General features: G+C 45.6%; 1 protein-coding gene across 4 annotated transcripts in view; it reads left to right on the top strand.

Annotated features, from left to right (window-relative positions):
- Window positions 1-21,362, top strand: part of ADAMTS9 (ADAM metallopeptidase with thrombospondin type 1 motif 9) — a 79,650-nt gene that overhangs the window by 18,610 nt on the left and 39,678 nt on the right. For 3 of the 4 annotated variants that reach the window (XR_005702791.1, XM_040076129.2, XM_040076127.2), the window contains exons 9-21: window positions 46-192; window positions 1,058-1,199; window positions 1,412-1,519; window positions 5,955-6,100; window positions 12,378-12,559; window positions 12,659-12,795; window positions 13,854-13,971; window positions 14,236-14,331; window positions 16,581-16,747; window positions 16,856-16,985; window positions 17,550-17,676; window positions 19,271-19,481; window positions 20,190-20,354. Coding sequence is in view for 3 of the 4 variants with exons in the window: in XM_040076129.2 (XP_039932063.1) it covers window positions 46-192; window positions 1,058-1,199; window positions 1,412-1,519; window positions 5,955-6,100; window positions 12,378-12,559; window positions 12,659-12,795; window positions 13,854-13,971; window positions 14,236-14,331; window positions 16,581-16,747; window positions 16,856-16,985; window positions 17,550-17,676; window positions 19,271-19,481; window positions 20,190-20,354 (1,876 nt within the window). In the remaining variant the exon portion in view is untranslated. The remainder of the gene's footprint in view (window positions 1-45; window positions 193-1,057; window positions 1,200-1,411; window positions 1,520-5,954; window positions 6,101-12,377; window positions 12,560-12,658; window positions 12,796-13,853; window positions 13,972-14,235; window positions 14,332-16,580; window positions 16,748-16,855; window positions 16,986-17,549; window positions 17,677-19,270; window positions 19,482-20,189; window positions 20,355-21,362) is intronic. The other variant, XM_040076128.2, reaches the window with a different exon arrangement.

Below are 21,362 nucleotides of genomic sequence, written 5' to 3'. Positions count from 1 at the left end.
TTGCCTCTTAACTGACTCTACTTTTCGCTGCTCTTTTCCTCTTAGATTTAACATGCCACATGATGACAATCATAAGTGCAAGGAAGATGGAGGTAAAAATCAGCAGCATGTCATGGCACCAACACTGAACTTCTACACCAATCCCTGGATGTGGTCAAAATGCAGTAGAAAATACATCACTGAATTTCTGGAGTAAGACCTTGCATATGCATGTGTTGGGCTGTTTTCACATGTCCATGTGTCCCATGGAGTTCTTCGATTAATTTGGAGTCCTAGTGTGCAGCGTTTGGAGGAAATCAGAGGGATTTGTGTGTGCACGCATCCTTTACATAGAGCAGGAATGCACCCCTGGCATCCAGTTCCTGCCAGTTCAGCCTCATGATAAGCTGGCAAGGACCAGCCTCTCAATGGGGAAGAATAAGTCTTCCCCCATGGATATTGCTTTTAAGGAATGTGTGTTCTCCTCAAACCTGAAGAATGACTTTTCCAAGCCTTGTGGCCCAGATACGGAGCTGTGTTTTAGAAGGCAGATTGAATCTGCCTTTCTGCTCCACAGATCAAGATAAAGCCCTGGCACTAATCCTTGGTGGGAACACCGTTCCAGGAGCCCACGGGTCAGTTTGATGCATAGTGATTCGCCCATTTTGCTGTGATGCCTCCCCGTGTGTTGTGGTGTGCAACAGAATGAGAGCCATGATGATGTTCTGGCAAATCCAGGAGCTCAGTCCCTTGGGCAGTTCTGCTAATCAGTGATTTTTTTTCTTTCTGAATTATTTATAAAAATGTGCCAGTGCTTGCTCGGCAACTAAATGCACACTCAGAAATGCTTTTGCCGTGGTAGCTGTGCTGTGGTGGATGGTTGCTGTCACAGCACAGGAGTGGTGGTGGTGTATGGGTAACACACCCTCCTGTGCCTGAGTTTGAAATAGCTCTTGTAGTGCTTGTTAAATATGGCAAATGTGGTGTGCAACTGCCCTAAGGCTAATTCAGGCAAACACAAGCGGGTTCTGATCTCACCGCCTCCTGTTTAACACCATTATTCTGATTTGTGTTGTAGCACTGGTTATGGGGAGTGTTTGCTTGATGAACCTTCATCAAGAACTTACACATTGCCTCAGCAGCTCCCAGGGCTGATTTATGACGTCAACAAACAATGTGAGTTAATTTTTGGACCCGGATCCCAAGTGTGCCCCTATATGGTAAGTGAAATTTCACGCCTTATTTTTCCTGGTTTTACCAGAGCAAAATAAGGTCTCCCGGGGTTGGATGAATGGCAGACTCACAATCCATCAACTTACTGTCAAGCTTGTGAGTTAATGATAAATCCTAGGGGGATCATTTCATAAAGGATCATCTGTCTGGTAAGGCTTGTGGCACATATTTAATGTTTTGATCTCTGTAATCGCTTCAGCAGATGCAGTGTCGGCGACTTTGGTGTATCAACGTCGATGGTGCTCACAAGGGATGTCGAACCCAGCATACACCTTGGGCTGATGGGACAGAATGTGAGCCTGGAAAGGTCTGTAATACCTGCTGCTTTGTGCCTTGTGGCTCTGTTTCCTTGGGCTCAGGCTGAGCGTATCAATCAAAATTATCTTACCCTAATGCCAGTTGTGTGGGGCACAGCTCTGACTGCAGTGGTGGAAGCCCAAAGCAGCTCAATGTGTTTTAAGCCTAGTGCTGCCTGGGACATCTCCAGCCCAGATAACATGATTAAAGTCAACTGCTTGGCATAACATTGTTTAAAGCAGGTATTCCTTCTGGAGAGCTTATCTTTCTAAATTAATGCCCTTGAGTGAACTTTTGAGCAAAACTTTTGCAAAGCTTCCCTAAACTTTTGTTAGAAATTGCCTATGTGATGTAAGCCATTAGTAATTCTGTGTAACATAAATTTGTCAGCTGGCTTTTCATCTTGACAACTTCAGAGTAAAATATAGAATTGGTTGACATTTTCTGTATGGAACATTTTTGGCAGTAATTCATAGAAACTTTCCATTTCCATGTGCAATGTTAATTTCCAGCTAGCATTGTGGTTTCTAGGATAAGTGTTTAATTTTTAGCTGTTCGTATTTGTAGAAAAATAGTTGAGAGGATTTTTCTTTTATTGAGATACTGAAGCTTTTGAATAAAAATGCTAACTGGTTCTTACCATTTGTGTCTGAACAAAAGTATTCTCCATCTGTGTCTTGCAAAAATTGTGTGATGTTATTCTACATGGTATAGCTTAAAATTTTGCTTTCTCTGACTCTTAAGATCAACATTAATAATACTAATGCTTTCTTTAGATAGAGTCAAAGTTTTAAATCACAGTCTCTCAAAATTACTTTAAAAAATTTTGGGATGCTGTTTTAAATATAGTTTTCCATACAGGCTGTGCAACTCTTTAGAAATTTATCTTTTGATGCATGTGTCTGAGAACTCAATTGTTCAGTGATACTTGGCTGATTTCCTTCAGGACAATGAGCATCATGTATCAATTTGCCTTCCTTTCTTAGGGAAAAGGATTTTTTTTTATGATTGAGGATGTGCATTAGAGATGTAATTGGAATGTCTAATGTTATTGTGTAAAATCTCCATTTCGAGTGTAGGTATCTGCAGAATCCCTGTGACTTGAGACCTCATGCCCTCAACTTCTCTGTTGATGAGTTTGGGATCTGCTCACTGCTGAAAGATCAGCAATAACTTTGAAATTTTCTTGAAATTCCGAAAATGTCAGCTGCAGCAAACCTGCAGGTACCCTTGGATATGAGCAGTGATGTGCAAACTGCAGCAGCTGAGCACCCCCTCAGAGCCACCCCATGTCATGCAGTGTCCAGCTGCATGGCTCATAATAAAGACCATGTGAGCAAAAACATTTCAGGCCACAAATTTAGACAATCTGACGAGTTTAGACAAACTAGACAAGTGTGATCTGAACATCTCAGCTGAGAGCAGATGGGCTCTTGAGGAAGGCTAATGCAGCCCACTCGTGTTCAGGCATTTAGATGTGTTCTCACCAAAGGGCTTTATGGAGTAGTTTTTCTGTCTGTGTATTCATCTAATTCGAGCTTAAAGTTTGGATCATCATAAACTCTGTTCTGCTTGGTATTTACTTGGGCTTGTGAAGTGCTGAGGTGCAAGTCTGAAGTGCTTTTCGTTGGAATAAATTGCTAATTTGGTACTCTGCTGTGGCCAGGAGCCCTGTCAAACTGCTGTTTGCTGACTAATGCCTCAAGTTTGCATGTTTAAAGCCCGTGCTGTATGGGTTGGCAGATGGAGAAAATACCATAGCATTTTTTATGGAGATATCTTTAGAAATAAGAGAGCCTAAATAGCTAAAAAAGAAAAAGATCTAGCTAAAAGTACTGAGATGCAGATTTAACTGGACTCTAAATTTACTCTAAAATCAAGGGAATTAAAAAACATGGGAGTATTAACTTAAGCATATTTTGCGTGTGAGGACACTGAATCTGATACTGCTAAATCAAGCCATAAGCCCAGCCCAGATTCTGGCTTTGCTGGGTGATGGTTTTACCGTGTTCCACAGAACCAGCTCATTGTTGGGTGGATATAAATCTCTGAAAGAAGATAAAGGGGATTGTAAATTTGGGCCACTCTCATTGTGGTTTTCAGGGCTGTTTAAAGAACGGTAACAGAAGAGCAGATGAACAGTAATTATTTGTGTCTGCTGCCCTGTGGCAGCAGGTAGCATGTCTGTTATGCATGCATGGATCTGCACAGCCCCTTCTGCCCCCTGCTACTCCTTTCAGCCAGCCAACCCATTGATGGGAGCTGGATTTGGGGAATTATCTGGAACTCCAGTGGCAAAACAAAGGAAAGGAAAGTCTGCTGTAATGTCTTCCATCCCTGCCAGTGCTCTCCAGCTCCACTGTGTGTCTAAGATATTTTGAATTTGCTCCAGACAATCTGCCTTTTATTCTCTTCATTCTGTGAGCTGTAAGCTTATAGGAAAGAGGACCCTGGCAGGCTTTTTAGTCTTTCTGCTGTATCTCAACATAGAAATTATTTTTAAAATACGAAAAGCACAAAGGTTGCACAGCCAGACTGTTCACAGTGTGGTTCCAAGAAGCACCATTGTGTTTTCATAAGATAATCTTGCCATTTATTTAAAACAGCTGCTCTTTTCCCCTGCTTTGCTTTACCATCAACTCCAACCCCCAAATTTTTAATAAAATCAATGGATGTAGATGACTTCCTGGTTAATACTCAACCATAGGATGGGAGACATATAGGTCATGTCACGGTCTGTTAGCTGTGTTCATTCACTAGTTAGCTATTCAGTCATCTTCTCTGGGTCAGTGGTGCTAGGCATGACTCTGGTTAGATATTTAGCTGTGAGCATCAACATTGCTGTGAGAAGTTCTCCACTGGGACAGCACTGTTGGATTGGTGTCATGTATTTCTGTTGTTTAATGATAGCTGTCAGACCTCTTTGGACCTGTATAGGGACCCCAACCTTCAGGTTTTCGACCTCTAAATGCCAGGAGGAGTTGTGTGTTGTAAGAGTTTGTCCTGCAGCAAAGAAACAGGCATTTCAGCTGATTTTATTGCTGTCCTTTTATGTAGCCGATGGGTTCTAGTCAGCTTTATCTGGGGAATCAGATCTTTAGATGAAAGCAAATCTAGGGCCTTTTGCAGCCTAGAGACCATGCTTGTCTCAATTTATGAGTTCTTCAGCTGTCCTGCAGGCCATGTCTGTGGGCAAATGCACCTGAGATCAGCTTTCTTCATCAGCAAAGCTATGTAACAAGTCAGCCTTCATGGGCAAAAGGTGTCCCACGTGCTGCAGAGCTGGTCCTGTGGGATGCACAGCCCCATGACAGCTTGATTCTGCTCTATTTTCTTAGATAATTTTATCCAAGATGGTTCATGAGAGTTTCTAAAAAAGCAGGATGAGCTTGTAGTGTGTCTTGACACAACCTTATTGTGCTATTAGTGGAAGGGCTGGAAAAACACAGCACATCAGCAAATTTGACCCTGTTCCCATAAAGATCACCAGATCTGAACAGCACCTGGTGCACAGAAGGACAACAAGGGATTATTTCAGTGATGCTCTCTACCTGTAGTCTGTAGCCTCTTCTAATCTGTGAGCAATCAGCAATGTTTGGGCTTTCTGTAATTACAAAGATTTAGGTGTCTGCACGTCTCTGGGTTTAAATCAACTGTAGCAGTCACTGTTCACTGAGAGGGGACATTTTTCCATCTACTCTGGTGAGGCCAGAAGGTGACTCTTCCCTGGACCTCACTTCTGCAGAAGTCTGTGTAGCCCCCATCTAGTAAACATACCCCAAAGGATAAATTTATACCATGAAATTAAGGATGGGGGCTTGCCAAGGTAACTTAATCCAGTTTTCCAAACAAAAGAAAACAAGAGTCATAGCTGGAAAACAGAAATGTAGACCAGGTCTTGGCAAGTCCCATGTTATGTCTGAGTATAAAAAAAACCAAACACTTGGGGCTGGGGAATTAATTTTTCTATTTTATTTGCCTTTTGGATTTGGAAGTTTTCTGCTTTGGGTAGCTGTAGGGAGGTTTGAGTTTTCCCTGGTGTTTCTCCTCATTGCCTGTCCCCTCCCCTGACACGGCACAGTTCCTGCAGCTCTCCAGGAAATCAGATAGAGCAGCTTTTTGAAAAGCCAGAGCCGTGAGCTGCTGTGCTGCTTAGCACCAGTAAACAGGGAATATTCCGTGGTTGCTGTTGTCCTCAGTCTTCATCCCACCAATCATTCCATGGACTCAGCACCTTGCCTTCACGTCTCCATTTAAGGGTATGGTATATACAGGGCTGACAGACAAAATATAAAGTAGTTCACTTTTATTTGATTGCAAAATCATTGCGTGTGGCTAAGAAATGAGTGAGGCTGAGTCTTATTGCCCAGGCAGGTCACAGTGGGTCGCTGGTAACGCAAAGCAGCACAGTCCCACCTTTGCCATGTCTCTCGTTCACGTTGCAGCACTGCAGGTTTGGGATGTGTGTGCCCAAGGAGCGGGAGGCGCCGGTGACGGACGGAGCCTGGGGCACCTGGAGCCCCTTCGGGACCTGCTCCAGGACCTGCGGCGGCGGCATAAAGACGGCGATTCGAGAGTGCAACAGGCCCGAGTGAGTGCCAGAGGGTGCCGTGGGGAAAAGCAGTTTGGGTTGTTCGAATGGGCTGAAATCAACTTTGCCTGTCCCTAGTCCTTGTGGGTGCCAAGGGCAGGTGGCTCTGCCCTGGGGATGGGTGGCTTTGCCTGGCGTGGGTGAGGCAGGATCCGGTCATTGGTGTGTGGGTGAAGTGCTCTAAAAATGGATCCGTTCAACGATGAGGGATAAAAAGCTGATACCTCCATGGGTTTATTACCTTCTGTTTTCCTTCCCAGCACAGCTGGGGTCCCACTTCCAGAGGTGTTTTTCTTTCTCCAAAGCTGTAATTCAGAAAGGAGTGAGAAAGCAAAGAGCCTTCATTTTTCACCATTTTACCTCTGCTTCAGTTGCTTTTGCAGCTGTTCCTACAGGCTTTTATAATAAAGTTTTCTAGCGTTTTATTCCTGCTTTGTCTGGTTTTGCAGTTTTTGGCTGCTTTTGCAGCTGATCCTTTATACAGTTACATTTCAGCTGGTGCAGACTAGCCAAACCTCAGCAGAAATCTGTGCCCCATTAAAAAGTGGCACTCAAAAATGTTTGCTATTGGCCTGGAATGCAAAATCCTGCACCCTTTGAAATGGCAGGGAATTTTGCTGTGGGCTTCAAGGAGACAAATATGTGCAATTGTAACAGCTTGAGCAACTGGTATGAAAGCAGCCTGTTTACGTGAATTGTGAATTGTGCTGGTTTCTGTTTAACTGCCTTCTTGCAGAAGGAGGATTGGGCAGGAGGCTTTCTGGGCTTTTGTTTGGGACTGAGATACAGAGAGGAAAGGGGTCTGTGGGGTCTTAAAAAGATTCCTGTTTCTCATCACTGGTGTTGGATGGTTTATTGCCAAGGAAATTGCCACTAGACATGTGCCAGTGGTAGTTTCATTGCTGCTAATGGGAGTAGGGAGAGCTTATACCTATGACGCTGGTGGTGTAGTAACAGGAGAAGCTGCTCAGCACAGCTGGGCAAGTGTCAAATGTTGATGCTGAGAGAGTAGGACACCAGCACGTTAATTAAAACAATGTTAAGAAAAACACAAGTGGGAAGAGCTCTCATCTGGCTGTGCTGAGTCAGCACACTCCATATGGTCTTCAGTAGGCATGGAAAGACAAAAACAAAGCATCTTTCCAGCTCTGCTGCTGAAACTTTGCTGTCAGTGAGAGGTATTCCTGTCTTCTGGGAGGTATCTATTCAGACTGATAGCTTTTTGTGATAGAAAATCTCCTTTATCCTAAAGGCTAACCAAGGGATTTGAAATTCTATCTGCCCTGATAGCTTGTGGTTTGTATCCTGGTGCTTCAGTTAGGTGTATTGCTGTGGCTGGGATTTGCAAAAGCACCTAAACACACTCGGCACCAAGCTGCCCAAGAAATCCTTATGATTGATAGTGGTTATTTTCCAAGCCCCCTTTCCTGAGCCTTGTGCTGGCACTGGCCTCTCTTCTCTACCCCCTCACAAGGGCTCTGTGAGGCATGGTCTGTCCCAGCACCATCCACAGAGCTTTCCACTGATTGTTGGTTTGTGCCTGTAATTTGGCACCAGAGTGTGAGCTCCCTCCCCCTGTGTCCCCATTATCATGGGGCTGCTAAAAGGATGCAAATGGATGAGACCCCACTGGATACTCTCTTGCCTTTTCCCATTCTCAAAGTACTTCAAAAAGAGACAGTTTCTCCTTTGTTGTAGAAGGCAGCAAACTCAACCCAGATACCTCGAGTAAGGTCTGAAATAATTCTCAATAAATCTTTTCTATTCAAAGATGGTTTAGCTTTTTAAAGTTTTTTCTTTGCATGATGATGATCTGGGGTGGGATCTTGCATCCAGCAAAAAATTGTGTTAAATCTGGTGTTGAAAATTACATCCATTCCCTCCATGGTACAGAAAGTAAGGCTATAGCTCTTGCCTTTCTTTGTAGAGTGCTCTGATACCTACATGGATGAGTATTCTGCAGGGATGCAGGAAGAGAGCTGTAAGCCTCTGGAATGGTAACAGACTGTTTTGACATACCCTGAAGGAATGTGTTTGCTAACCAGACCAGACCCTTCCCACTGAGATTGCCCACATGGGAATTTGAGCCTGGCTGGTGGACAAAGCCCATGGCTGCAGTGCATCATCAGAGGGGGTCTGTGGTGCTAGCCCTGGTTTTCAAAGAAAGACGTGTTGCAGAATTATGGGAAAGGGCATATTTGCTAAGATGTCAATACCAAAAGCCCTGTTTTCAGGAATGGCTTTTTGGATGGGGTAGTGTTATCTCTGGATGTGAGTCAGATAACATTTTGCATTTTAGTCCATCACAGAAGTATCCACCTGTGCTGAAAACTGTCTGAGCCTGACCTGTAAACACACACATAAAAAACTATGCTAGCCACCATCCAATTCCCAACCCTAGGGTTTCCTGGAATGCGGGGAAGGATACTTCAAACTGATCTGTGCACACTGGAGCTTCACAGATTTTTCTGCAGTCACGCATGAGCACAGGTACATGGGCAAATGTGCAGATGAACACATGTGCCCTCCAGTTAATTCTTCTGGGGCTTTTCCTTGTGAGAACCTCAGTGCTCCCAGACAGAGCTGCTGCCCATGGAGCAGGTGCAAAGCAGCTCCAAAACAGCACTTGTTGGCAGGGTGTTGTACCTGGTGCTCCTGGACTGCTGGGAGCTGGGTGCTGCCTCAAAATCTGCATGTGGGAATGCTCAAGGTGATGGATTAAGCATCATGTGTTTCAGACCTGTTGGGGTGGGAATGGGGATGAGACCCCATGATTCCCTGAGACCCTCCCATTGCCAGCAAACCCCTGAGAGTTTCTGGGCGGCTGGGAGGAGGGCAGTGGGCCTGGGGTGTGTGCAGGTGCTTGTCAGGGGAATGATATGCGATTGAAAATAGGTCCACACTGGCTGTTAATTGGTCAAATAGATGATTCAGAGAGAAGGGAAATTGAAGCAAAATAAGGAAGTTTCTATGCATGTACTGCTTTGCCTTCTGTCTCTGTGGTACATATCTGATGATCCATAAAAATATTACACAGAATGAAGTATGCTGTATTTCTTCATGACACTGAAAATCGATGTTATATGAGGGTGGCTTATTTTTCAGGGTCAGGTCTTTCTGTCCCTCAGAATCTGTGAGAAGCAATGCTGGTTAAAAACACTCTGAAACTGTCAGGGGAGTTTGGAGCTGTTTTTAAATGTCAGAAGTGTGAGTGTGCTTCTGCTCCCAGCGCTGTCTGCAAGATTTACTGCCATGGTTACAAAGCTAACAGTTTGCAACATGGTGGCAAGCTTTAGCATCCCTCAGTTTGTGGTGTGTCCATGTGTCAATGTTGTGTCAATATCAGGGGTCGTGTCTAGAGGAGAGAAAATGAAATAGTAGCTTGGGATTTTTGAATTTTATCAGATGTACCTTTAAAAAAAAAAAAAAAAAATCCTGCATGTTCTCCTTTACTAAATAGTTAGGAGTTTCATTTTAGTTAAATTGATTTATATTGGAAGCAATGTGGTTGCCATAAAAATGTTATAATTGGATTTTTTAAAAAAATAAATGGCCGCTTAAAGGTTTGTATAACTCAGGGGCTTTGTCAAACTGCAGAGGTACAGATGCTTTTGAATTGAAAATGCTGTATCCTGTTAATTCCCCCACGAATGACTCAGACTCACCCAGGCCTGGAGTGTACTGCTGCCATGACTAAGAAGTTTCTCTGTGTGCTGTGTAGTAAGATGGGTGAGATGTGCCTTTGTAGCTAGAGGTTGCTCATGTGCCTGCATGGGAATAGTCCATGGGATGGGCTCTGGGATTGGGAAACCCCCAGCAATTGCCACTGTGCCTTCAAGGCAAGGAGGAGTTTGGGCTGTGTCTGCAGGGGCTGCTGTGCTGGGATAGCCCTGGAGCTGTCCCAAGTGTAATCAAGTAAGTTCTTTGAAGTTGTTTGTCACAACAAGGTGGACAACAGACTAAATCAGTAAAAAACAGGTTTAGACTTACTCCTCCACTAGGAACTGTAAAGGTGTAAAATCAGGCGGTAATCAGGAATCTGCAACAGGCACTGTGCAGTTGCTTGGGCATTTTATCACTTGTACTTGTTTAATTGCAAACAACAGAAACCTTTGCAAGTGACAGGCATTTCACTTCCAGATGGCATGTGAGGGCTGCCCTCAGAGCAGGTAGAGCTGGTGTTTATAGCTATTGCTCAGGGCTGTGCCTGAGGACAAATCATACCCTGTGGCATTTAAGATAGGACCAGAGGGATCTGCACCACAGTAGCCAGGATCTCAGTGACTGGAGGATGCTGGCAGGAAATATCCCATGTGTGTAACTGGTGATGCTCAGCATCTCACCTGCAGCTGCTCAAGAAAGCAACTCCTGCCAAACCTGTGAGCATCCCTAGTGTGGTGCTGATGGAGTGGTGGGAAGTCTGCCTGCCTTTCCTGTTTTTGCAGGCAGTCTTTTGGCAAGGGCAGGCTGTTCTGTGCTTCTGTCTCTCATTTGTTTCACAGGAACTCTGCTGCTTGAGTCACAATGAATTTTCGAGCATAAGAGTGGAGAATTGTTATTTGTGGGAGAAAAGGCACTGCTGGGCTTCCAGGGCGGTGGATGTGCAGAGATGCTAAAACATTCTGCTCTGCAGGAACTTGTTGACTCACTGTGTGTAGAGTGAGTCACACACACTCTCACTTGGTGTGTAGAGACCATTGTGCATGTGCAGGGGGTGCTGTCCCTTCTGTTAGAGGTGCTGACTGCATGCCATGTGGAGATCTCATGGTGAGCTTCACTGTTCTGAGGGCAGGGGTGGTTCCTGTTGATCATTCATTCACCTGAATCTTGAAGGGTTCTCCAAGTGTGCAAACCTTGTGCATGTTCCTTCCCAGCTGAGCTCCAAGGGAAGGAGCATTCTGCCAGCATTCCTGGGGCACTGATGGGCACCTGGTCCCCAGGCAAGGCAGAGCTGATCATGGAGAACAGCCCTGGAAGGCAGGAGTTGTGGGTGCCTGTGGGAACTGACAGTGGTCAGAAATTAGATTTTCGGCTCCAGGCAGTAGCTTGAAGACTGTGGGAAAAGCCAAGTACATGACTCTCTCACTTGGGCCTGGGAAATCATAAGGAGGAACCCAAAACAATCCCTGCAGATATCCTCTTCCTGACACCTGGTGTTTTCCAAGTCGTTTACTGGTAAAGATGTTTACTGAGAGGCGTTGGTCTGAAACAACCGATAATATCCATTGTACCAAAACACTGCATAAAAGACCTTTTCTTTCAATAAACCTTTGCTATAATGCCCTCCGAAGGAACCAGAGTTCTACATATCATTAGTTGAGCTGTCCCGAATGGTAACCATAGGTGCCAGGATGTTGGAGCCTGGTGCGTCGCTCTTCTGATTGCACTTCTTCCTAGTGCAGGCACTCATTTTTCAGGGGGTAGGTAGAAGACGTAGGTTTGGTGGTTATTTTGATGTGCAGCTCATTCTTGCACCACTGCTGGCAGCAGATGGAATGGGAAAGGCTCTTTCAGTCCCCAGAGTGATGTTCTCTGGCAAAGGCTTCATCCACATATGAGAAAAATAGTTTTATGACTACAGCCCTGAATCTATGAGTCAGGAAATTTAAAATGATAACTTCTCTTAGGCTTACCCACTGGGTTTTATGTGGCTTGGATGGAATCTCTCTTCCCAGTTTAGACCAGTGTCATCCTGCCATAAAATGAGGGTAAGCTATTTATTGGCCATCTTTGGTGCTTTTGGGAATATATGGAGGTAAAGTTGTTTCCAAGTGGTCAGCATTACCATTTCTAACGTCTGGGGCTAGAAATCCTGGAGGACTAAGTGCTGCCTGACTTTTCAGCCTCTGCAGAGAAGGAAGCCTTTTCTCCTGTAATGTGTAGTTATTTGCAAACCACTAGATCAAAGGCAAATTGTCAGCCACAAAATCCATAGGGCTGATGGGGTTATAAGGCAACATGGGCCCGAGTGGGATCTCTCAGTGTGAAAATAAATCCTCAGGTGGGGAAGAAGATGTTGCTCTTCCTTTCTGGTTTCTCTCGCTACCATGGCATCCATCAGAAAGCAAATATTCTCTTTTTCATGCCTTTTTACTGCATGTGGGGGTTTTTTTTTGTTAGACACAAGCATATAATTTCCTTCTTGTCAACCTGGGATATTAATTAAAGACAGACACAAAGACAGAGCCCAAAAAATGCTGTTGCAAATCCTGCCTGTACTGAACAGGTAGCAGAATTGCAATTCCACCTCATTTCCAGCCTGGTGTTGTCTCTGCAGACCCAAAAACGGTGGGAAATACTGCGTGGGTCGTCGCATGAAGTTCAAATCCTGCAACACGGAACCATGCTCAAAGCTGAAGAAGGATTTCCGGGATGAGCAGTGTGCCGACTTTGACGGGAAGCACTTCAACATCAACGGGCTGCCCACGAATGTGCGCTGGGTTCCCAAATACAGCGGCAGTAAGTGGCTGGGGGGATGCGGATCCTGCCTCCTGGATCGCTGCCTGGGGCTGAGGGCGTTCAGATAACGTGCTCCTGGTGTCCCTCCTCCCCCCGCAGTCCTGATGAAGGATCGGTGCAAGCTGTTCTGCCGGGTGGCGGGGAACACGGCCTACTACCAGCTGCGGGACCGCGTCATCGACGGGACGCCCTGCGGCCCCGACACCAACGACATCTGCGTGCAGGGCCTCTGCCGGGTAATCGTTGTCCCTCCTCTTCACCAGAGTCTTGTGGCGCTGGCTGGCGCTTCTGCACCGTGCTCCAAGCAGTTGTTGGCGTGTCCTCTTCACTCAGAGCATGCCAGCAGCGTCTGCAGATTCTGTAAGCCCCAAATGGTCTGAAACTTGTGCCAACCTCCATGATTGGCAAAGAGCCACATGTGGAATTGCGGGATCCTTTAGGCTGGAAAAGACCTTTGAGGTCAAGTCCGGCCATTAATCCAGCACTGCCAAGTCCACCACTAAACCATGTCCCCAAGTGCCATATCTAGATGTCTCCTAATACCACCAGGGAGGGGGACGCCCACCACTGCCCTGAGCAGACTGTTCCAGTATTTGACAACCTTTTTGGTGAAGAATTATTTCCTAGTATCAAATCTAAACCTCCCCCGTTGAACGTGAGGCTGTTTCATCTTGTCCTGTTGCTTGTTAGCTGTGAAAAGAGCCTGACGCCCACGTGGCTACAATTTCCTTTCAGGTAGCTGTAGAGAGTGAGAAAGTCCTTCCTGAGCCTCTTTTTCTCCAGGCTGAGCTCCGTACCCCACTCAGCCACTCCTCATCTTACTGTAGACCGTTCACCAGCTCTTCTTGGGGCACACTCAAGTGGAAGATGTTTGCACATCTGCCCTAAGTTACTGAGGGCTGTGGAGTCTCATTCTAAATCCCAGTGTTGCTTCCTTCTGTGCTTTGCCCCAGATCTTCCTGATCAAACCCCCGAGCCCTACATTCCCACTCACAATTGTTCTTCGCACCTTTCACTATGGGAGCAATTGATGCAAGGTTTTTTTCCTAGTAAAGGCATTACCTGGTGCAAACAGTTGTTCTGATTCTTGCTTTGTAAAAAAGCCTTTTGTTGTAAAACCTTGTGGGATGGCCACACTGTAAATCAGTGGAAAAATGTGGGGAAGCAAACCAGTTTATCTCACAGCAGCCTTTTGCATACACAGCTTTTGTCTGCCTTAATTAGGAGATTTGTCAATGCTGTTCTAGTCTGTATTTGCTCAATCTATTTTTTTTTTTCAATTTTTCTCTTAAAGCAAGCTGGATGTGATCATGTTCTGAATTCAAAAGCAAGAAGAGATAAATGTGGTGTTTGTGGTGGGGATAATTCTTCATGCAAAACTGTTGCAGGCACATTTAACACGGTGCATTATGGTAAGAATCTGTTGCTAAAAACTTTATAGTGAAAAATGTGTGTCTATAAAAGCCATTATGACACTTAATCTACAAAAACACTGATGTAAAACACAAAATCCCTCTAGCTATAGTATATTCCATTTTATAACTATTTATGCTATCCCTAAACGAAAAGTATCAGCTTGTGTAATGTGAGGTAACTCTAGCTGATTTCCCTGTCCCTGCAGAAAACAAATCAAATGCCTGTGTAATAGCTTTGACTTTCTGTTGAATCTTTCCTAGGTTATAACATTGTGGTTCGCATCCCAGCTGGTGCCACTAATATTGATGTGCGTCAGCACAGTTACTCAGGGAAACCAGAGGATGACAACTACCTGGGTGAGTTGTATTCCTTATTTCACTCCAGAAATCTGCTTGGTTGTCTGGTTGTGGTGATAGATCTACTGGCAGCTCTCCTCTAGGGAGGCTGAAGAATTCATTTAAGGGAGATGTTTTCTTGGTGAGAATTTTTCAATGTCTGCGAAACACTCAGCTTTATCTTCTCTCTCTCTTTTTTTTTTTTTTTTTTTTTTTTTTTGTTCATGCCATCCTAGATGCAAAGTTTGAGAGGTTCACCAATTATAAGAAATATTCCCTTAAACTCTGTCTAGGGCTCTGAAGCCTGGGTGCGAGCTGAGGGAAAACAGTAACTTGGCCTTTGCTGCTGGACTTTAATAGTCACTGTTTTCTCTAGTCTCTGGCTGTGTCATTAGAGGCAGATGAAATTGCTTGTGGTGCTGTGTTAGACCACTCTGCTACATGCACATATAGGCTGTTAGCATGGCCATGAGTGTCTTTTCCACCATGATCATCCCATAGATAGTTCTGTTTGGGTTCAATAGCAGAGTTAATACAATTGAACATCATGGCTGATGTTACACTTGCCAGTTGAAGGTTGATTTTGACATTAAGTTCTGTTTGGGGTCTCTCAGAGTCTCTGGTCCTCCTCTTTTGCACACTCTGTGCCTTGTACCACCAGCTGTGTTCTAGTAGCACAGGGCCCTGTATCTACATCTTTGAACAGGACACTTCATCTTGTTCTACCTCACAAAATTCCTCCAACTAGCTGTGTTAAAGAGGGGAGTTGGCTGATGGCCCCTAGCCCATCAAAGGAAAAGGGAAACAAGTCCCAGAGACTACCTTGCCCCAAAGGGAGGCAATGCTGACAGCCTTGGCTGTTGCTCTGACGTGCCATCCATGTGGCTGGACCCTTCATTGAGGCAAAAAGTTGAGGTGGTGCAGTATGAATGCACATCAGCACCCAAAAAATGTTACTGAGGTCTCAGAGTTTTCTGTCTCGGAGGAGGGAGCCAGATTTTATTTTCCCTCTTTCTGGGAAAAAACAATCCTCCCTGTGTTGTGCCTATTCAAACTGGTTCACCCCAGAAGGAGCCCCAAACTTCTCAGCTCTTCTTGGAGGGCCTTTAATCTTCTTGGGAAACAATGAAGTCAAATCTTCTTTAATGTTGCTTTAATATTGCTGGGAAAGCATCTCTTCACATTAGGCCTGACTGGAAGCAAATGAGAAGTGTGCATGTGTCCACTTTCTTTGCAGCTCACTGAGTGTGAAATCTTGGGCCCTCGGTTACTGTGAACCTTGTAGTAGCTTAACAATTTAGGAGGAATTTTATGTTGTCATCAAGTCTGAGATGTACCTACTGTTATAGGAGATATAGTAAAAGAGAAGGAATCCTTTAATGAGTCTTACCACTGCCTAATAACATTAAAATTTCCAAAATGTGAAACCTGGTTGAGTGTAGCCTCTGCTTTGTGATGTTTTCTCCATCTATGTCTGTTCACTTCTGAGCAGTGTTTTGCTTCATTATCTCTCCTCATTTGTTGGAAAAACCTTCCCTTTGGTGTTTTGGTGTTTAATTTTTTCAGTACAGGGGCTTTTTAGTAACATAGCTGTGATGGGTGAAATGGTGGGGAAACTAACTTAGGAAATTAGCTACATAATCGCATTAGTGTGAAGTTGTGCAGCAGACTGCTGTTTTCAGGAAACTGTTCCTTTTATAAAGCATTTAGGCTTTAAGCCTCCAGTGGTCTCACATACCTTAAGATTTGGAATAATAAAAAGTATGAGGGGCAGAGGGAGACAAAGGGGGAGATACTGACCAAACTCCCTGTAATTATATACTAGAAAATTATGTTTAGGTAATTAGAGTGCCTACTTTTACCCTAAGAACTCACCTGGAAACACCAGGGAAGCCAACCTCTCCACACAGCTAATGAAAAGGTTTGGGCAGGGTTATTCCTGTGGTCTTTGTGGGGATACAGCCTGTGTGTGCTCCTTGCAGCCAGCCCAAAATACCTTTTGGATATCTCTGCGTTGGGTTTTGGATGAACTGTTTAGCAACAACTTCAGGAATTCAGCCTTCGTTTTTAGGAGGCTTTCCAGTGGAAAAAGGAGAAGGCACAATGTCTGCAAGAGCTCTGCTGCTCACTTTACATCTTTTCTGTTTGAGAGTGCCAGTGGGCTTTTCCCCCACCCCAAGGGAAAGGAGCACTGAGAGCACATGACCACGTTGTTATGTACGTATGAGTTAATTCTGCCTCTTTAGTTCTTGTTTTTTGCACCTATGCAGCCTTATCTAACAGTCAAGGAGACTTTATATTAAATGGAGACTTTGTCGTCAGTATGTTTAAAAGGGAAATCAAAGTTGGGAATGCTGTGATCGAATACAGCGGCTCCGATAATGCTGTTGAAAGGATTAATTCTACAGATCGGATTGAGCAAGAAATAACACTTCAGGTGAAGTATATGTTGTGTGTAGGGACGAATCTGCCCAGCACTGTTGGACTGAAAACAGCGGGCAATGATATCTGTTGGTTTACTCTGCTTCATTTTCCTTCCTTTCAGGTTTTATCAGTGGGCAATTTGTACAATCCTGATGTTCGTTACACGTTCAATATCCCTATTGAGGACAAACCTCAGCAGTTTTACTGGAATGAGCATGGCCCGTGGCAGCCCTGCAGTAAACTCTGCCAAGGTGGGTGCTTGGAAAAGCTTTGTTTTGTCCTGGATTCATTTGGGGTCTAGGCATTGCTGTCAGATCCCTCTCTGATTTCTTTGAGATTCTCACCCTGTGGGTATGATTGTTTTCCTGGTCTGCAGTGGAGGGTTAACATCCTATAAGGTGCTTCTGTGTATCAGGTTTTAGAGCAGGGCACCTTACAGCCCCTCCCAGCCAGGTGAGCCTCACAACCTGGTTTGCAGGTGCGGAAGCTGAAGCACAGGAAAGGTCACGAGGCATTTCCTAAGGCTGCAATATGTACCAGTGCGTGGTTTTGGTTCTGACATCCTATCACTGCCAGTGCCCACCCTGCTAAATACTCAGAGCCCATGCTTGTGGGGCAGCTCTCTGCCTGTGTCCATCCCATCTGTGATAAACCCCTTCTGCTCAGCTTAGTCTTAAACCCTCTCCCTGTTTCTGACAGAGGTAGAAAAGCACACCTAACATCTCTTAAATACTACTATGAAAGGCGTAAGAGAAATAACTGAATTGACCACTTTGCTGCATGACTGAAGGCAAGTTCTGGTTTTCTGTGTGCAGGAGAACGAAAAAGGAAGCCTGTGTGTAAGAGAGAGTCAGATCAGCTCACGGTGTCAGACCAGCGATGCGATCGAATTCCCCAGCCTGACCCCACCACTGAGCCTTGTAACACAGAATGTGAATTAAGGTGCACTGTGCTCAGCCATGTATATAAATAACATTGTGTACTTATTGTTTACTCCTCTTTCCTTTTGCTTCTCACCATAATTCCCTTTCTCACCAGCCTGTATTAGATTTTGAAAAAGAAAAGGATTGGTAGTTGCCTCTTTGTCAACCAAGAGGGGTTGTCATCCACCAGTGGTGTTTTGAAAGGCACTTTTCAATGTTTTTATAATTCTCTTGCTGGATTAAGTTAGGGCTAACTGTAACAAAAATTCTCTAATGTTGAAAAATCTCCCTGTGCAATACAGGGCCTGAAATTTGCATCTGCCTGGATAAGAAATGCTCATTGTACATACAGTCTGCAAGAGGGGAAAGCATATATTTAAAGCAAAAACGTAGCTAAGACTTGGATTTATTGTTGTTTATTTAAAGCAAAGAATAGGCTTAAGTGTAGAATGGGTTCAGGTCTGTCCCCAGACATTTCTAGGTGAAGCACAGCCTAAATCATCACAACCCATTTTTCTTTAAAAAGCAATCTTTTTTTCTTTCTGGGGCCTAAATACGGTGGCATTAAGTGTGGCCGCTGGTGAAGCAGTTCAGATGGCCGAGTTTCCCGAGGGGTTTCTGCAGCCCTGTTAGAGCGGGGCTGTGCGGGGCTGGGTTGTCTCGGTAACAGCTGTTGCCATTGCAACAGGTTGGAAACTTGAGAAGGGCAAACGAAGGAGTCTGAAAAGCATGCAGGGATGTGAGGCTCCCACCAGTCAGGAGCTATTGATTCCAAATCTCCTTGATCTTATTCTTCTCTGGGCCGTGCTAGAGGTTGCTCTCTTGGCTTTGGAGCCAGGCTCTGTGCTCCCTGTACGGGCAAAGGCAGCAGTCCGAGGTTCTCCAGGACCCACAGAATATGTCACTGCCTCCTCCCTCAGAAGCCACCCCTGCCAGGTGTGAGGGGCAATGAGCTCCTGTTGGCTTCAGGGTCTCCAGCACCTCCCTGGATCAGGTCTCATGTCCAACATCTCTTTCCAGAGCTGATGTGAAGCAGGGGTGTATCCCCAGGTGGGTCCTTGGGGGCCTCCAGCACCATCCTTATTGTCCATCTCACAGAGCAGGCGGCAGGGTAGAAATCTGTCTGTCAAGAGAGAACACTTCTAATCCCTGCTGACACAGCTGGGGCTTGAGTGTCTTGTAGCAAGTAATTTGCTTGTCCGTTGGAGAGCTGAAACTGCTTTGTGGGTGTCCTGCAATGTGGAAAACCTCTCAAGCCTGTGCAGATCATTTTCTGGTGCTGTATTTTCCAGCTTTTAGTTTTTAGTGGCTGAGGTGACAGGTGCAGAGCAACATGGGGTGGAAAGCTTTCAGAGCACTATTTCTTGATAGGCCATGAACTCCTCTTGCCACGTGGGCTGGTCTCACAGGGTTACAGTGCGGCTTTGCTGTCTTTCTTTTGCTTGAGACCTGCTGACAGCTCCCCTTCAAGCAGCAATGCCAGGGTAATTGGAAGTCCCAAAGCACAGAGCCAAAACTTCCTATTCAAGAGCATATATTGCTTATTTCTGTCAAACACCCTTGAGCACGTTCCCTGCAGAGCCCGTGGCTGATGTTTGCTGTCCTCGGCGCAGGTGGCACATCGCGAGGAAGAGCGAGTGCACGGCGCAGTGCGGGCTGGGCTACCGCACCCTGGAGATCTACTGCTCCAAGTACAGCCGGCTGGAGGGCAAGATAGAGAAGGTGGACGACCGCTTCTGCAACAGCCAGGCCAAGCCCAGCACGAGGGAGAAGTGCACTGGAGACTGTAACGTGGGAGGATGGCGGTACTCGGCCTGGACTGAGGTGAGGGATGCTGCTCCTTGCACAGGAGTGCATTGGGCTGTTTAGGTTGCTAACAGAACGTGTGTAAAATATGGCCACAGTGGTTCTGCTTTCATTGCTTCCTCTGGAGGACACTCTAGTCTGAATCAGCCTGGTACTTCTTACCTTCCACTGCAATTAATCTATATTTTAAGTATCTGTCTTCATTACAAGAAGCTCTGCTAGCTGCCTTCTGCCATCAAAGATGTCACCACGGCCAGGACCTGGGGAGGACATGTTGCCATCATCAGAGGGCTTCTTAAATTTGTTTCTTTTCCACATCTTAGCTTTTGCATGAAGAAGAAAATTCCTGAATGCAGGCACCAGAGATTGACGAGCCCGGGGATTTCCAGGGAGGGCACAGTGAAAGGGGGCTGGGTGGTCAGAGAGAGTTAATATCTCCTAAAATGAGAACAAGCAGCAGCCATTTAGGAGAACTGAAAGGCAACACTTGTAAAAGTAATAATGGGTTTATAACCTGAAATGAATTTGTGAAACACATTGCCATGACATTTTATTAAGCTTAGCAGGATTAGCTTTTTAAAGGAATACATAAAGTAAAAGCCTGTTAAAGTATAAATGGTTGTTCCGGAGGTTTCCTGCAGTCGCTCCACGGTGTCTGCAAAGAAGGAGGAGGCAATGGCAGTAGAGTAGAGCGGGAAATACTGACTGGGCGTGTGTCCCTCGCAGTGCTCCAAGAGCTGCGGCGGGGGCACGCGGCGGCGGCGAGCCATGTGTGTGAACACCTACAACGACATCCTGGACGACAGCAAGTGCAGCCAGCAGGAGAAGCTGACGGTGCAGCGATGCAGCGACTTCTCGTGCCCACAGTGGAAAACTGGCGACTGGTCTGAGGTAGGAGCTGGTCACCGGGGTGAGCTCACCCTGCTGGTCCTCCACCCTGAGGGGCTGGTGTCTGCAAGGAGGTGTTTTCACCTCTGCTCATCTGTCATGATTTGTTTGTGCCTCCTGCAGAAAGTGCACAGGGAAGATTCAGACAGGCAGCAGAGTCGTTGGCCTTGTTACCACTGGTCAAGTGGCCACTTTTCTCCCTGCAAAGACACAGGGGGTTAATGTCTCTCCAATCCTGCAGTAATTTCTCCCCAGCTTTTCTGTAGTTCTGCTGCACATTTGGGAAGAAAAATACCTTCTGCCCTCATTTTCCCTTGAGATTGTCCTCAAGAGCCCTGGCAGCTCTGGCTGTCACTGGAGGGCAGGATTGCACCCTGCTGATGTTTTGCTCAGCCTCTCTGCTGTTTATTACCTCTTCCACTGCTGCTGGTGTTTTTTGCAATACAACAAATCTTGATAGTTTTGTCTCTGCAGCAGGATTGGGTTTGCTGGAACAGTCTTCAAAGGGTGCTCATCATCATTGGGGCCAAATTTCTCTTGTCTGTGAGTCATGTTATTTTAGGGCATAATGAAAGCAATTAGGTGGGAACAGGGAATGTTCTCTACCAAACGTGTCTCCCAATTCGAGCTGGTGGCAGTCCAAGCCATGCCAGGGCAGTGGAAGAGGCACTCACAGCCTGCAGAAGCCAAGGCCCTTAAAATGCATGCTCAGAAACAGCAAGTTTTTTCAAAGCACTCTATTGTGCACAGCTAAAACTTCACAGAGCAGTGCTGTCCCTTTGCCCTGTGGCTCACAGCTGCTGGTAGTCAAGAGCCTTTGTGGTCTCACTTTGCCCATGCTGAAGGATTCTAGCCCGTGCTCCAGCCCCTGCTATAGACCAGCTCCTGAGAGCAATCTTCTTGTTCACAAGACACTCCTCTGTCTTCTAGGACATGTTGATGTTAGCTAAACAGCTGCACTTCAGCACCAGGTTTTTTTCAGCAATGGTTGCAGTAGGTCTCCAGATTTAT

Source organism: Hirundo rustica, chromosome 12, assembly GCF_015227805.2.
Source record: "Hirundo rustica isolate bHirRus1 chromosome 12, bHirRus1.pri.v3, whole genome shotgun sequence".
Taxonomy (NCBI): Eukaryota; Metazoa; Chordata; class Aves; order Passeriformes; family Hirundinidae; genus Hirundo; species Hirundo rustica.
This window is presented reverse-complemented; position numbering and strand designations above follow the sequence as displayed.